Source organism: Mastigoproctus giganteus, chromosome 7 (genome assembly GCF_048544385.1).
Source record: "Mastigoproctus giganteus isolate SK-2022 chromosome 7, ASM4854438v1, whole genome shotgun sequence".
Lineage (NCBI taxonomy): Eukaryota > Metazoa > Arthropoda > Arachnida > Uropygi > Thelyphonidae > Mastigoproctus > Mastigoproctus giganteus.
In genome coordinates, this window is record NC_143581.1 from 162,402,302 (window position 1) to 162,415,791 (window position 13,490).

Genomic DNA, 13,490 nt, shown 5'->3' on the forward strand with positions numbered 1-13,490 from the left:
TGGTGTCCGTAAAGCCTATACAACACCTCTCTATACTGTACCGACAAGTCGTGCTTGTCATAGCCACACGTGTGCTACCTTGTATCAGTATGTATGGCAGCCACTAGCCGCAATGGAACCTGGTGTTGCTGCTTTTATCAAAAAAACTCTAACAGCATTGATGCAACTACTATACATTTCCAAACAACTTGACTCATATATTACTGTGGATATTAGTAAATAAATAAGAGGAGTTAACCTCAATATAGTACGTGGAACACTTCCGTATGATACCCTCCAGAAATTAAAACGGAAAAAACGAAAAAAATCGACAACTTACCGGAACATTAAAGTAAAATATAAATAATTAAATAATCAATTTAACACAATTCAAAATCAATTTAAAACAATTAAAATTCAAATTAACGCAATTAAAAGAATCTAACGAAAATATTCAAAACGATTTTCCTTCCTGAAGCTGACAATGCTTTTCGACCGACTGTCGTGATCACAGGAACGAAAATTCTCGTTCCTGTGATCACGACAGTCGGTCGAAAAGCATTGTCAGCTTCAGGAAGGAAAATCGTTTTGAATATTTTCGTTAGATTCTTTTAATTGCGTTAATTTGAATTTTAATTGTTTTAAATTGATTTTGAATTGTGTTAAATTGATTATTTAATTATTTATATTTTACTTTAATGTTCCGGTAAGTTGTCGATTTTTTTCGTTTTTTCCGTTTTAATTTCTGGAGGGTATCATACGGAAGTGTTCCACGTACTATATTGAGGTTAACTCCTCTTATTTATTTACTAATATTATTATCAACGTAGAACATATTGAGTTATTACAGCTCTGATTCATACTATCTAATTACTGTGGATAAGAAAGATCCATATTTTTGTTATTATGATTTTTGTGCATTTAGTTTTCATATATTAGTAAACAAATAAAAGCTATAGGAGGTCAGAGTGCAATACTGAAAATCACACCAGCCTTCACTGGGGAAATCAACATTCAAAATCAAGATTTCCCCCAGTAAGTTTTGTTATGGCCAGTCCACCCCTGGCCGTAATGCTTGTCTTATGACATTAATCATGAGTTGGAATATGTACAAATTGATGTTGCACCATTATTACAAACAATTAGCATTTGTTTCTCCCCCAAAACCATGCTTGCATGCATTGGTGATGGATAGTTAGTGTTGATTTAAGTGTTTTGTGTTGGTTGGTTGTCGGTTGCAACACTGCAAATTAAGTGCAATAATTTTGAATTCTGGCAACATTTATAGTTCTTGGAAGTAAATGGAAAGTATGTGTGTCTCATTTGTAAAGAATTGGTTGCAGTTTATAAAAAGTACATTCTTGAACACAGCCAAGATTATGAAAAACTGAGACAACATTCAGACAAGCTAACATTCACGAAAATACATAGATAATGCAAGCAAGTTATGAAACGTAAGAGCTAACTGCAAAGAAACTGAAACCACATATTGAAGGCGAGTTTATTAAAGAGTGTATAGTTGCTGTTGCATGAATTTTAACTCCAGAAAAAGTCAGATTGAGAATATTTGTTTATTACGGAGGATATTTTTTGGCTGTATAAACGACATGGCTAACGATGTCCAAGTGTCCTTGAAACATCAGAATTTGTGTTTTATTCCATAGCTGTAGATGAGACAACAGATATAGCAAATACAGCACATTTGGCTATATTTGTACACGCGATAACAGCAAACTTTACGATACGAGAAGATTTAATTGCTTTAAAATTGATGCACAGGACTACCACAGGTGAAGATCTCTTTTCTGAAGTGAAATCAGCAATACATGATTTCGATTTACCCTACGAAAAACTGAGCGGTGTAGTTACGGACAGTGACTACACCACTCAAAAAGGACTTGTTGCTTTAATTAAGAATTAAAGAAAGAATTGGAGAGCTATCAACTGTCTTATTCATCAACAAAATTTATTTGCGCATTCTCTAAGAATAACCAATGTGATGAAAGCCGTAACAAAATGTATTAACTTCATAAAAAATAAGGGATGAAGAACAGAGAATTTAAAGAAATGTTAAAGGGCCTTGAAGTTGAATATGGTAATTTATTGTACCATTGTGAGGTTCACTGGCTAAGCAAAGGGCACATGCTCAAGCATTTCTATGAGCTGAAAGATGAAATGAAACTCTTCATGGATATTAAAAGCTCCCCGATTATGGAATTAGAGGACCAAAAGTCATTATGTGATTTGGCATTTTTGGTTGATTTCGCTAGCCACTTAAATGATCTAAATTTGAAATTACAAGGGCCAAATCAGCTTATTACCTCTTTTTTTGTCTATATCAGAAGCTTTGAATTAATGCTGCAATTGTTCATAACTCAACTGAAAAAACACTGCATAGTATATTTTACAACACTGAAAGAACTGAAACCAGAACTGATAGTGGAGTATGTTGCAGAGTGTTCCAATCTTTTGATTGAATTTCAAGAGGTTTCAAGATTTACGAAATCATGAACTAAAACTAAGAATATGGGAAACTCCTTTTGATGTGATGCCAGATGAAGCTCCTGATTCCTTGCAACTAGAATTAATTCATTTACAATCAGATAATACTCTGAAATCCAAATTTAATAGTGTATCTATTTTGGAATTTTATAAATCCTATGTAGATACTGAAAAATATCCACTTTTGAGGAATCATGCATTGAAAATTGTATCATTGTTTTCTACCATGTACCGATGTGAACAGTTTTTCTCAATATTAAATTTAGCCAAGAACCACTTGTGTGCTAGACTTATGGATGATAATCTTGCAAACCAACTAAGAATTGCTGCATCATCAGTGCCATCTAACATCTCTGAGCTTTCTCAAGTAAAGCAGAGCCAACCTTCTCATTAATGTGCAAGGTAAGAAGTTTCATTAAAATTAAAACGTTAACTGTGGTGTCTTTGATGTTTCGGTAATTAAAGCATAACTGTGTAGTTAATTAATACATTATACCATTTTAATTAATATTGCTTAGTGTGATTGCATGCATACTTATGAATTTGTAAAATTTAAGATCCGTTATTTTTCTCAGCAAAAATGCACCCCCACAGGTTCTTATGCACTTGCAGCTTGTCCCTCGTACTAAAAGGTTTCCCCACCCCTGGTCTACAAGGTAAGCAATTTCCATATTCAATCATCTTAAAGCAACTTATTCTCTTTCAATGTTGAAAAAATTAGAACAATTAATTTTGCTGTTAGTCAATCTAAAAAAGTTGGAATTCTGAAAGCAGATGCCATTTACATCTAAGGAATTAGGAAGACGAAAGCAAACTTTTAATGTGTGACATAAAGCATTTATTTTCTGCAGGGAAGAAAAACTGTTCTAATGAGTCATGTATACTGTCAGTGTATTATTTAATATTTTCATATATTTTTGTCTTAAGGACATTTAAAAAGGTGCTAATTTTAGGATGGTAGCCACCTTAGTATTAGTAAAAAAACAAAAAACTTATTTGTAAGAAACATATGTTAAGTTTAAATTTTCAGAACTTGACAAGTTTATTATTTTTTTAAAAGAATGGCTTATGTTTTCTGTAATCAGATTTCATTTTGCAGCTGTGCTCATTCTTGCCAATAATTGTAACTTTGCATTTCAGACTTGTTTTGTTTTGGGAATCCCTTTTTGGTCACTTGGGAATAGCTAAGATATAATTACGATAATTGCAGTTGTTTGTAAGAATCTAATATTTGATTATAACTGTTCCTTGCAAATGATTTTTGTTCTCTTCCCATATGTCTTGATTTGTTTTGTTTTAGAAGAGATTCTGCAATCTATAAGATTTTAATACTGTGGAAACAATTGGTGGGGATTTAATTTATCATCATCCTGAGCCTGTACAAGTCACATCCTGAAGAAGCACTGTTTGGTAGAGCAGTGCTCCTTCAGGATCACTTGAACAGGCTGCAAGAATGGTCAGAAAAGTAGCATCTATATTTTAATGCAGCAAAATGCAAGGTCTTACACTTGGTAAATAGCAATCCCAAACTAATTATACATGTGGTGGGGTTGAATTAAAAAGAGTAGAGAAAGAAAGGGATCTGGGAGTTATAATATGGGCAGATATGAAGCTTTCTGTGCAGTGTAAGCAGGGCAGACAGGAAAGCCCGTGGTGTTCTATCAATGATTTATTGAACATTATACTGTAAAGATATGGAGGTCAAAGTCCCACTGTATAAGGTAATTGTAGGACCACATTTGGAATAATGTGTTCAAGTATGGAGGCCTCATCTGAAAAAAAATACACTGAACTTGTTGAAAGGGTCAGAAGATGGGCAACCATATGAGGAAAGATTCCGAATATGTGAGCTACAGAGCTTGGCAACTAGGCACCTCAGAGGTGACCTGATTGAGGGTTATAAGGCTCTGAGAAGGATTAGTAAAATGAACAAAGATGGAATTTTCACTGTTATGGAGAATTTCAGACCTCATGGGCATAAATTCAAATTACAGGGGAAGAGGTTTAGACTAGATTGCAGGAAGCTTTCTTTTAGTCAGTGAGTCATTGATTGCTGGAACAGGTTGCCTTCATGGGTAGTTGAGGCCGACAGTTTGAATAAATTCACAGGTTAACTTTTGATAGTTACCTATGTGAGGGGGGGGGGGAAGCAAATAATTTGCATTTTCTTACTGCACTCAGGTCTGGAAGCTTCATTTGCAGATAGATGTGAATTTGCTGGAGTGGATACAGACAGGAGCCACAAGATTGGTGAAGGGAACAAAATGGTGCTCTTACCAGGAAAGGCTTCAGTTTTGAAAATCACAGTGTCAGAAGACTAGACACCTGTAACTATAGAAGCTACTAAGTTTTTAATACTAAGAGATACTGTTCAAAGTTTAGACTTAACTGGATGTCAGAGGAACTGATGACACTAGTGGTAGAGGAGAAAAATGCATGGGATGATTAATAAATTAGCAGGGAGGGGTGCAGAAATGTACAGTAAGAATAAACTAGTTTGCACTCAAATCACTAAGGGAATTAGGCAAGCTAGGGCAGATTTTGAGAACTTGGCTAGGCATGTGCAAAGAATTCTTTGCTATTTTAACACAAGGAAAGGGATAAACCACATTAACCTACTAGATATGAATGGCATAACTATTGATGATCATGTTCAGTTGCTGACAAACTGAATAAACATTCTACATTCACCTGAGGTGTTTTAAGGGATGGGAATGCCAAAAGTACGCTGAGTTATAGAATTAAAGGTTTTTATGATAATTGAGAAGAAAGAGGAAGAGAAATTGTTGAGGTTAAAAGTAAATAAGGTTAAGTTAATAAGGTTAAAAGTAAATAATAGATTAACAGTAGCCACAGGCAGAAGAGAAAGTGATTCTTGCACTGCTTCTATTGGAATGAGCAGCAGCCTGGAAAATAAGATGCAGGATATTACAGAGACTGCTGGGAATCATGGGGGTACAAGTAAACACATGGGTTGTGTTAGGGTGGCTAAGTGGAAGAGCAGGTGCATGTATACTTGCGTGTACACCAATGCTTGGAGTTTAGTAAATAAATTTGATGAATTTGAGTTATTGCTCAAAACATCAAAGGCAGATATTGTTGGGATTTCAGAGACGTGGTGTCACACAGATATAAGGAATGCAGAACTGGAATTTGGGGAGTACAATGTCTACAGAAAAGATAGACAGGATAGGAAGGGAGGAGGGGTTATGCTATTAGTTAAGAAACACATAAAATCCAAGGAAGTGAAGCCAGTCGACATCACTGGACAGTGCAGTGTGGAGTCAGTTTGGTGTGACATAAGCATTGGGAGATCAAAATTGAGAGTAGAAGTGTGCTATAGGCCTAATGACTCTGATGAGTATAATAAGAAACTGTACAGAGAAATAGAGTGGGCCAGTAAATCCGAGAGTCTTATAATGGGGTATTTTAATTTCCCAGATATTGACTGGAATTTGGGGGCTGGTCACTCACACACTAGCAAGGCTTTTGTGGATTTATTGGATGATTGTTTTCTACATCAGCATGTTCGGGAGGCAACTAGAGGGAGTAATACTCTTGATTTGATTATCAGTAGTGACTCTTCATGCATTAGGAATCTGCAGATAAATGAACCACTGGGTGGCAGTGATCACTGTTCTGAAGTAGGAGTTACTCAAAGAGGTAACTACCATTAGGGGTAAAGGGAAGTGGTATTGCTTTCGTAAAGGCGACTACGATGGACTGAGACAGTATTTAAATTCTATACAGTGGGATCAACTGATGATGTTACCAACAGCAAATTCAAAATGGGAAGCTTTCAAGGAACTTATCTTGGAAGCTACTAGGCTTTACATACCAACTAAGAAATATTGTTCAGGGTTTAGGCCAAAATGGATGTCAGATGAACTAATGAGACATATGACAGAGAAGAAAAATGCATGGGATACATAAAAATTAACACGTGACACAGAGGCCTATGATAGATACAAGTTGATCTGTAACCAAATTACAAAGGAGGTTAGGCAGGCGAAGGCAGATTACGAGAGATCCTTGGCAAGGGATGCGAAGAAAAACAGCAAAGAGTTCTTTACTTATGTAAACTTAGAAGGAAGGGGATGAATCAGATTGGTCCACTTGATATCGATGGGTCAACTGTTGATGACCCTGCTCAGGTAGCTAACAAACTAAATGAATATTTTGCATCGACATTCGCACATGAGGAGTTATTCAGCGAGGGGAATGCCAGAGGTTTATTCAACTCTAGCAGTAAGCTAGAGAATCTTGTAATAACTGAGAGTAAAGTGGAGGAGAAATTGTTGAAGATAAACACAAGAAAGGCACCTGGGGTGGATGGGATCTGTCCAGTTATATTAAAGGAGGCAGCAAAGGAAGTAAGCATACCCTTAGCCATAATTATGAGAGCATCCTTGAACTCACGGGAGGTACCCATGGAGTGGAGATGTGCAAATGTGACCCCAATTCACAAGGGAGGATCAAAGGCTGACACAAATAATTATAGACCTGTGAGTTTAACTTCTGTTCCCGGAAAATTAATGGAGGCACTGGTTAAAGAAGCACTGCAGGATCATCTAGATAAGACTTCAGTTATAGCTCAGACACAGCATGTTTTTGTTAAGGGGAAGTCTTGCCTGACCAACTTGATTGGATACTATGATGCAGTCACAAAAGAACTGGATGCAGGGAATAACTTTTATATTATATACTTGTTTCTTAGAAAGGCTTTTGATACTGTTGCACATGGAAGACTGCTGCACAAATTGGAGCATTGTGGCATTGGAGGCAATTTGCTGCTATGGATAAAGGGGTGGTTGAGGGGGAGAAGACAGTGAGTGGTAATCAATGGACACTGCTCATCGTGGACTAATGTTATTAGTGGAGTCCCTCACGGTTCAGTATTGGGTCCTTTATTGTTCTCTGTATTTATAAATGATATTGATGATGGTATATCAAGCTTAATGTCCAAGTTTGCAGACGATACGAAGGTTGGCAGGGTTGTCAAGGACACTACTGACACTATGCTGCTGCAACAGGATCTGGAAAGGTTGAGCAGATGGGCTGAGAGGTGGCAAATGAAGTTTAACATTGACAAATGTAAAGTACTACATATGGGAAACAGCAACCCCAGAGCAACGTATCAACTCTGTGGTACTACACTGACAGTGGTAGAGAATGAAAGGGACTTGGGGGTGGTTGTGCAGGCAGATATGAAATTCTCTGAGCAGTGCAGACGGGCTGCAAGAGTAGCTCATGGTGTATTGTCAATGATATATAGGAATTTTTCTAACAGGGATAAGGATGTGATTATTCCCTTGTATAAGGCAATGGTCAGGCCACACCTAGAGTACTGTATACAGGCCTGGAGGCCTCATTTCAAGACGGATGTAGAGCTGCTGGAACGAGTACAGAGAAGAGCAACAAGATTAGTGAATAGAACAAAGGGGTGCTCTTACGAAGAAAGGCTTAAGTTTTGCGAATTACAGTGTCTGGAGACTAGGCACCAGCGAGGTGATCTGATAGTGGTGTACAAAGCCTTGAATGGTTTGAGCATGCTCAATGCTGATGGGATTCTTCCTCTTGTTCAGAATAATCACCTGAGAGGGCATAAGTTCAAATTGAGGAAAGACAGATGTAGGAGAGATGTGCGGAAATTTGCCTTTAGCCAGCGGGTGGTTGGTAGGTGGAACAGACTTCCATCCCTTGTCGTGGAAGTTGATAGCCTAAATAAGTTTAAGGCTCAGCTGGAGAGGTATTTCGAACGAACAGTGGGGTGAAGTGGAAGTGGTTATTTTTTATTTATTTATTTTACTTTATTTTTTTTTTTTGGCTGATGCTGCATAAGCTTGCTTTCTTGCATCAAATGCCTCTACTAATGCTAAAGACTACTGGGGCTTAATGTAATTTATCTGTTTATATATTATAAGCTGTAGCAAGAGTTAAGCAAACCTTAGCCATAATTGTGAGTATCCTCGCACTCAGGAAGGTGCCTATGGATTGGAGATTTGCATGTCTTCCACGTTCACAAGATGGGGGGGGGGAGATTATCAAACTGAGTCACTCCTTAAAGAAGTAATGCAGGACTGCCTAGAGAGGAATTCAATTATACAGCAATACAACATCGATTTGTTAAAGGGCAATCTTGTCTGATCAACCTAATTGGGTATTACGATTCAGTAACAAAGCAACTGAAGGGAAAAATTTAAACAACATATACTTAAATTTCAGAAAAGCTTTTTATACTGTTCCACATGAAAGACTGTTGTATAAATTGGAGATGTGTGGAATAGGGGCAAGCTACTGCTATAGATAAAGGGGTGGTTGAGTGGAAGAGGACCCAGAGTGGTTATCAATGGGTACTGTTCTTGGATTAATGTTACGAGTGCACCTGGGTTCAGTGCTGAGGCCCATTGTTTTCAATATTTATTAATCATATAGATGAGGGCATATCTGGCTTGATATCTAAAGTTTATACAGATGATAAAAAGGTTGTTAGGGTTAATGACAGTAATTGGAATATGCAACTGCAACAGGATCTAAAAAATTAGAGCAGATGGGCCGAGAAGGGGTGGTTGAAGTTCAACATTGATAAATGAAAGGTACCGCATATGGGTAGCAACAAACCCAGATTAACATACCCAGTGTAAGTTACCACACTTGAGGAAGTGGGGAATGAAAAGGATCCAGGTTCAGTCATGTAATTAGATATTAAATTTTCTGAGTAGTACAGATGAATGGGTAGGACTACTCGTGGGGTTTTGTTAATAACAGAGAGGAATTTTGCCTGCAGGGGTAATTGGAGGTGATTGTCCCATTATATAAAGCAACAGTTAGGCTGCAAATTGAGTACTCCATACAAATCTGGAAGCCTCATTTTAGGAAGGAAGGAAGTGGATCTGTTGGTATGGGTGCAGAGAAGTTCAACAAAATTAATCAGTGGTGCAAAGTGTACTTTACCAAAAAAGACTTCGGTTCTGCAAACGGGATCTCTCTAAACTTCCATGGAGTTAATGCCATCCTTATTCTTGCTCGGAACAACACACATAAGTGAGCATAAATTTAAATTGAGGAAGAACGATTGCTGGATAGAAGAATGTAAAATTTGCTCTCAGCCACTGATTATTTGATTGTTGGAACAAACTCCCATCTGGTGTTGTGTAGTGGGTAGTTTGAATAAATTTAAGGAAGGATTAGGCAAACTGTTAGAGATGAATAGATTTTTTTTTGTTGATGCTTGCTTCCTCCTTGCATCATTTGCCAATACAAATACTAATATTATTAGGTAAATATTCATTGCAATTTTAAATCAGTCAGTTGCTAAAATGTAAGTGAATAGAACAGTCCAAGTGTTTATCCACAAAGTACAATAATTTATTAATAGACATTAAAATATATATGTATGTGTGTTTGTACTGATTATCTTCTCTTTGCTGTATATATACGTACGTAGATTTAGTCTTCCGTAATACTGTAACATCTTTGTTCACAGGATTGTCTGGAAATCGTATCACAAGATTTTGTCCAAAAAGTTCCTTGCCCTAAAATAAAATCCAAGGAACAATAATATGAGTTAAGTAAAACTGGGTAGTGAAGAATTATATATGATGTCTGATTAATAAATAAGTTTACTGAGTTTATAGAAAGAGTAAAAATGGAGAGAAATTAAACTTGGAATGCACTTAGCAACAGCTGATAGATGCATTCCTGATTATTAATATCAGCAATTTTCCAAATTGTGTGGTGCAACCCATTAGAATAATAAAAAAAAAAAGAAAAAAGTTCAATTTTTATTAATTGCATTTTTATGTAAAATAGAAACAAAATTACTAAAACTTTTTAACATCCAAGTAACACATAAAGATCATTTAAAAGTTTTTTATATAAAAAAAATCCAATATTTATGGAGAGGAAATAGAAGATACCTGCTAAGCTGGCATGGTCTTGTCCTCCCCACTGTAACAAAAGTAGTTGTGTTACGTAACTACTTTGGGGGCACAACTATCTTTTTTATTTCTAAAAATAAGTTTTTAAATTCTGATCAGGTTAGGCTTGGAGTAGTATACCAATGCATGACCTTTTACTAATGGATTGTATTATTATTAGTCACTTCCATTTTCTACTCCTTAAATTCATTAAGCGTATAAAATTACAAACTCGCACAAGTGCACATATTTCTGTACCCACACATACACATGTGTAATTAGATAATTACTAATAAATAAGAGAAGCTAGTAGATGGGTGTTCAATGTATAGAAGTGTGTGACTTAGTAGAAGAAATAAAGGAAAGTGAGAAAAATAAGAAAATAAGTAAGAAAGTAAAAATCGGAGCATATTATAGCACCTTAAAAAGAAAAGGCAATACATTTCAGTATAGCAAGAGATAAAATGAATTAAAAGGAATGAAAATTTATAATAAATAAGTAGCCATGTTTTGCTATTTACCTATTTTTGTTCTTTTTTAATCAATAGTCTGGATGTTTGAAATGTCCTATCATCCCAGATAGATATAGCTAGGATTTTAACCTCCTGATGAAGTTAGCCATGATAATTTATCCATTTAGTTATTTTCATATTAACATTCCCTATTATTATCTAATTCTCCCTATCTGTTTTGTTTTTGGTCATTCATTTCAAAATAAAATATCCCACCCTAATTAATACTATTACTATTTTACAAATGCAAAGTACTGCATGTGGGTAGAAGTAACCCCATAGAAACGTACGAACTGTGTGGTTACTACACTTAAGGTGGTAGAAAATGAAAAAGACCTGGGAGTAATTGTGCAGTCAGATATGAAGTTTTCTGAGCAATGCAGACAGGCTGCCAGGGCAGGTCATGGGGTTTTGTCAATGATATATAGGAATTTTGCTAGCAGGGAAAAGGAGGTGATTGTCCTTCTGTATAAGGCAATAGTCAGGCCACGCCTTGAGTATTGCGTACAGGTCTGGAAGTTCCTATTCCACACATCTGGAAGCCTCATACAGAGAAGGGCAACAAGATTGGTAAGGGGAATAAAGAGATCCTCTTACCAAGAGAGGCTTAAGTTCTGCAAATTGCAGCAGCTGGAGACTAGGCACCTGCAAGATGATCTGATTGAGGTGTATAAGGACTTGAATGGGTTGAGTATGGTGAATTCTGATGGGATTCTTCCACTTGTTCAGATTACGAACCTAAGGCGGCATAAATTCATATTGAGGAAAGACAGATGTAAAATAGATGTGCAGAAATTTGCCTTTAGCCAGCGGTTGGTTAATTGCTGGAACAAACTTCCTTCTGTTGTTGTGGAAGTTGATAGGTTAAATAAATTTAAGGAGGAACTGGACAAACATTTAGAGGGAATGGTTTTGTAAATTTTTTTTTGGCTAATGCTGCATAAGCTCATATACTTGCTTTCTTGCATCACATGCCACTACTACTACTTAAAATTCATTCATTGTATAACTGGTTTCTTTACCTCCATCCCTGCAGTTAAATATACTTGTCACAGTATACCTTTTATATATATAATAATATGATCATACTAAGAATTTATAAATTTAGTTCCCAGTATGTAGTGTTAATAATGTATTTTAAATAGCCATTATAGCACACACATTATAAATTATAGCACACATGAAATATGCTATAATTTAGGTAGATTTATGTATTAGATATGTCCAACTTAGCATGAGATCAAATAGATTATACAGCTGCATTAAAGGCAGGTTTATGCTAGTTCTTGTTAGCTAATATGTAGGGCTGTTTGGACATTAGAAGGCTTGTCTTTTATGATTCACCTGTCTTCTGAGTGTCTGTAGTTCCCTAGACCACCATGGGTCTGCTCCCAGGAGGGGGTTTTTCTTTTTAATGGCAGCGTCAGTTGCTTGTTTGATTGTGCTGATGATGGTCAGGGTCCTGTTCTTGCAGGTTTTTAGCTTGCAGTTCTAGTTCATTGGCAATGATGGTCTCCCTAAAGTTCTCCCGGTCGGCCTTTTCCACAGCATATCGGTGTTTCCTTTGTCTGTCTGTTGGAATGCGGTTTACAAATCTGTTCAATGTAAAGGTGATGGTGTGGTGATCCAACCCCTCCTGCACAGTCCAGTTTGAAAGGTAGTGTGCAAAGGAATGTATTCCAAGGTCACGTCCAGAGTAGCTTCCCACAGGGTGCTAGAAAAGGTCGGCAGGTTCTTCGGTTGATTTATTCAGTTAATTACTTCTATTCCACTTCTGATCAGAAACTCTACAAGTTGTTGCCATTGTTGGTTCCTCTACGATCAGGGGCTTTAATAATCCAAAGGGGGAAAATGGGAATTGACGTCTGCTGAGACAAGTATCTTGGTGCCAGGCAGATCTGTGATGACTCTCTGGAAGTAATGTGTAGCAGGCAGTATGTCTTCCCCTGGTCTGCAGTAGAGAGACATTACGTAGAACTCCCCTAGTGAACTTATTATGTGAGCACATGCCACCCAGGGAGAGCAGAGACCTTAGTAACTGTAAGGTTGGGGTTACCACCACGGCTGCCCATGTGTCTCACCGCTCACCTGGACAATCTTCTGTGATAGGGGTATCCCCTAACCTTGTTGGCATAGATGCATGGCTCCTGCGGCAGAAGCACATCATAATTCTCCTCGTCGATCTTTTGTCTTAGTTGGGCAGCAACAGCTTTCGCTCTTCACACATTGTGTTGAAGGAATTTCAGTTTGTTGTGATTGTAGGGTTTAAGTAAAGTTCTCACAATCTATTCTGAGTTGATATGCACTCTTGGCTCTGAGGTAGATAGGGCACTTGTTATCACGTAGGGATTGGTATTGTTGCATTTTTTGGCTTTTTGCAGTTGGCGCAAACTGTATCTTTATCTTTGTTTGGGCATGAATCGAATCCATGGCCCTTCTCATTGCAATGGCTGCATGTGGGTGGTGTGGCCAAAGCGGCAACACCTAAAACACTTGGGCTGTCACATGTTCTCTAAAACGATGTGATCCCCAGTTTCTATAAATTCTAGTGCGATGTGATAGGACCTGCCATGCCTCC

At 37.1% G+C, this 13,490-nt stretch overlaps 1 protein-coding gene across 1 annotated transcript in view; it reads right to left on the reverse strand.

Annotated features, from left to right (window-relative positions):
• LOC150083300 (uncharacterized) overlaps nucleotides 1-13,490 on the reverse strand; it is a 300,614-nt gene that overhangs the window by 12,881 nt on the left and 274,243 nt on the right. The window contains exon 16 of the mRNA XM_090378469.1: nucleotides 9,925-10,016. Within this exon, the coding sequence (XP_090234595.1) occupies nucleotides 9,925-10,016 (92 nt within the window). The remainder of the gene's footprint in view (nucleotides 1-9,924; nucleotides 10,017-13,490) is intronic.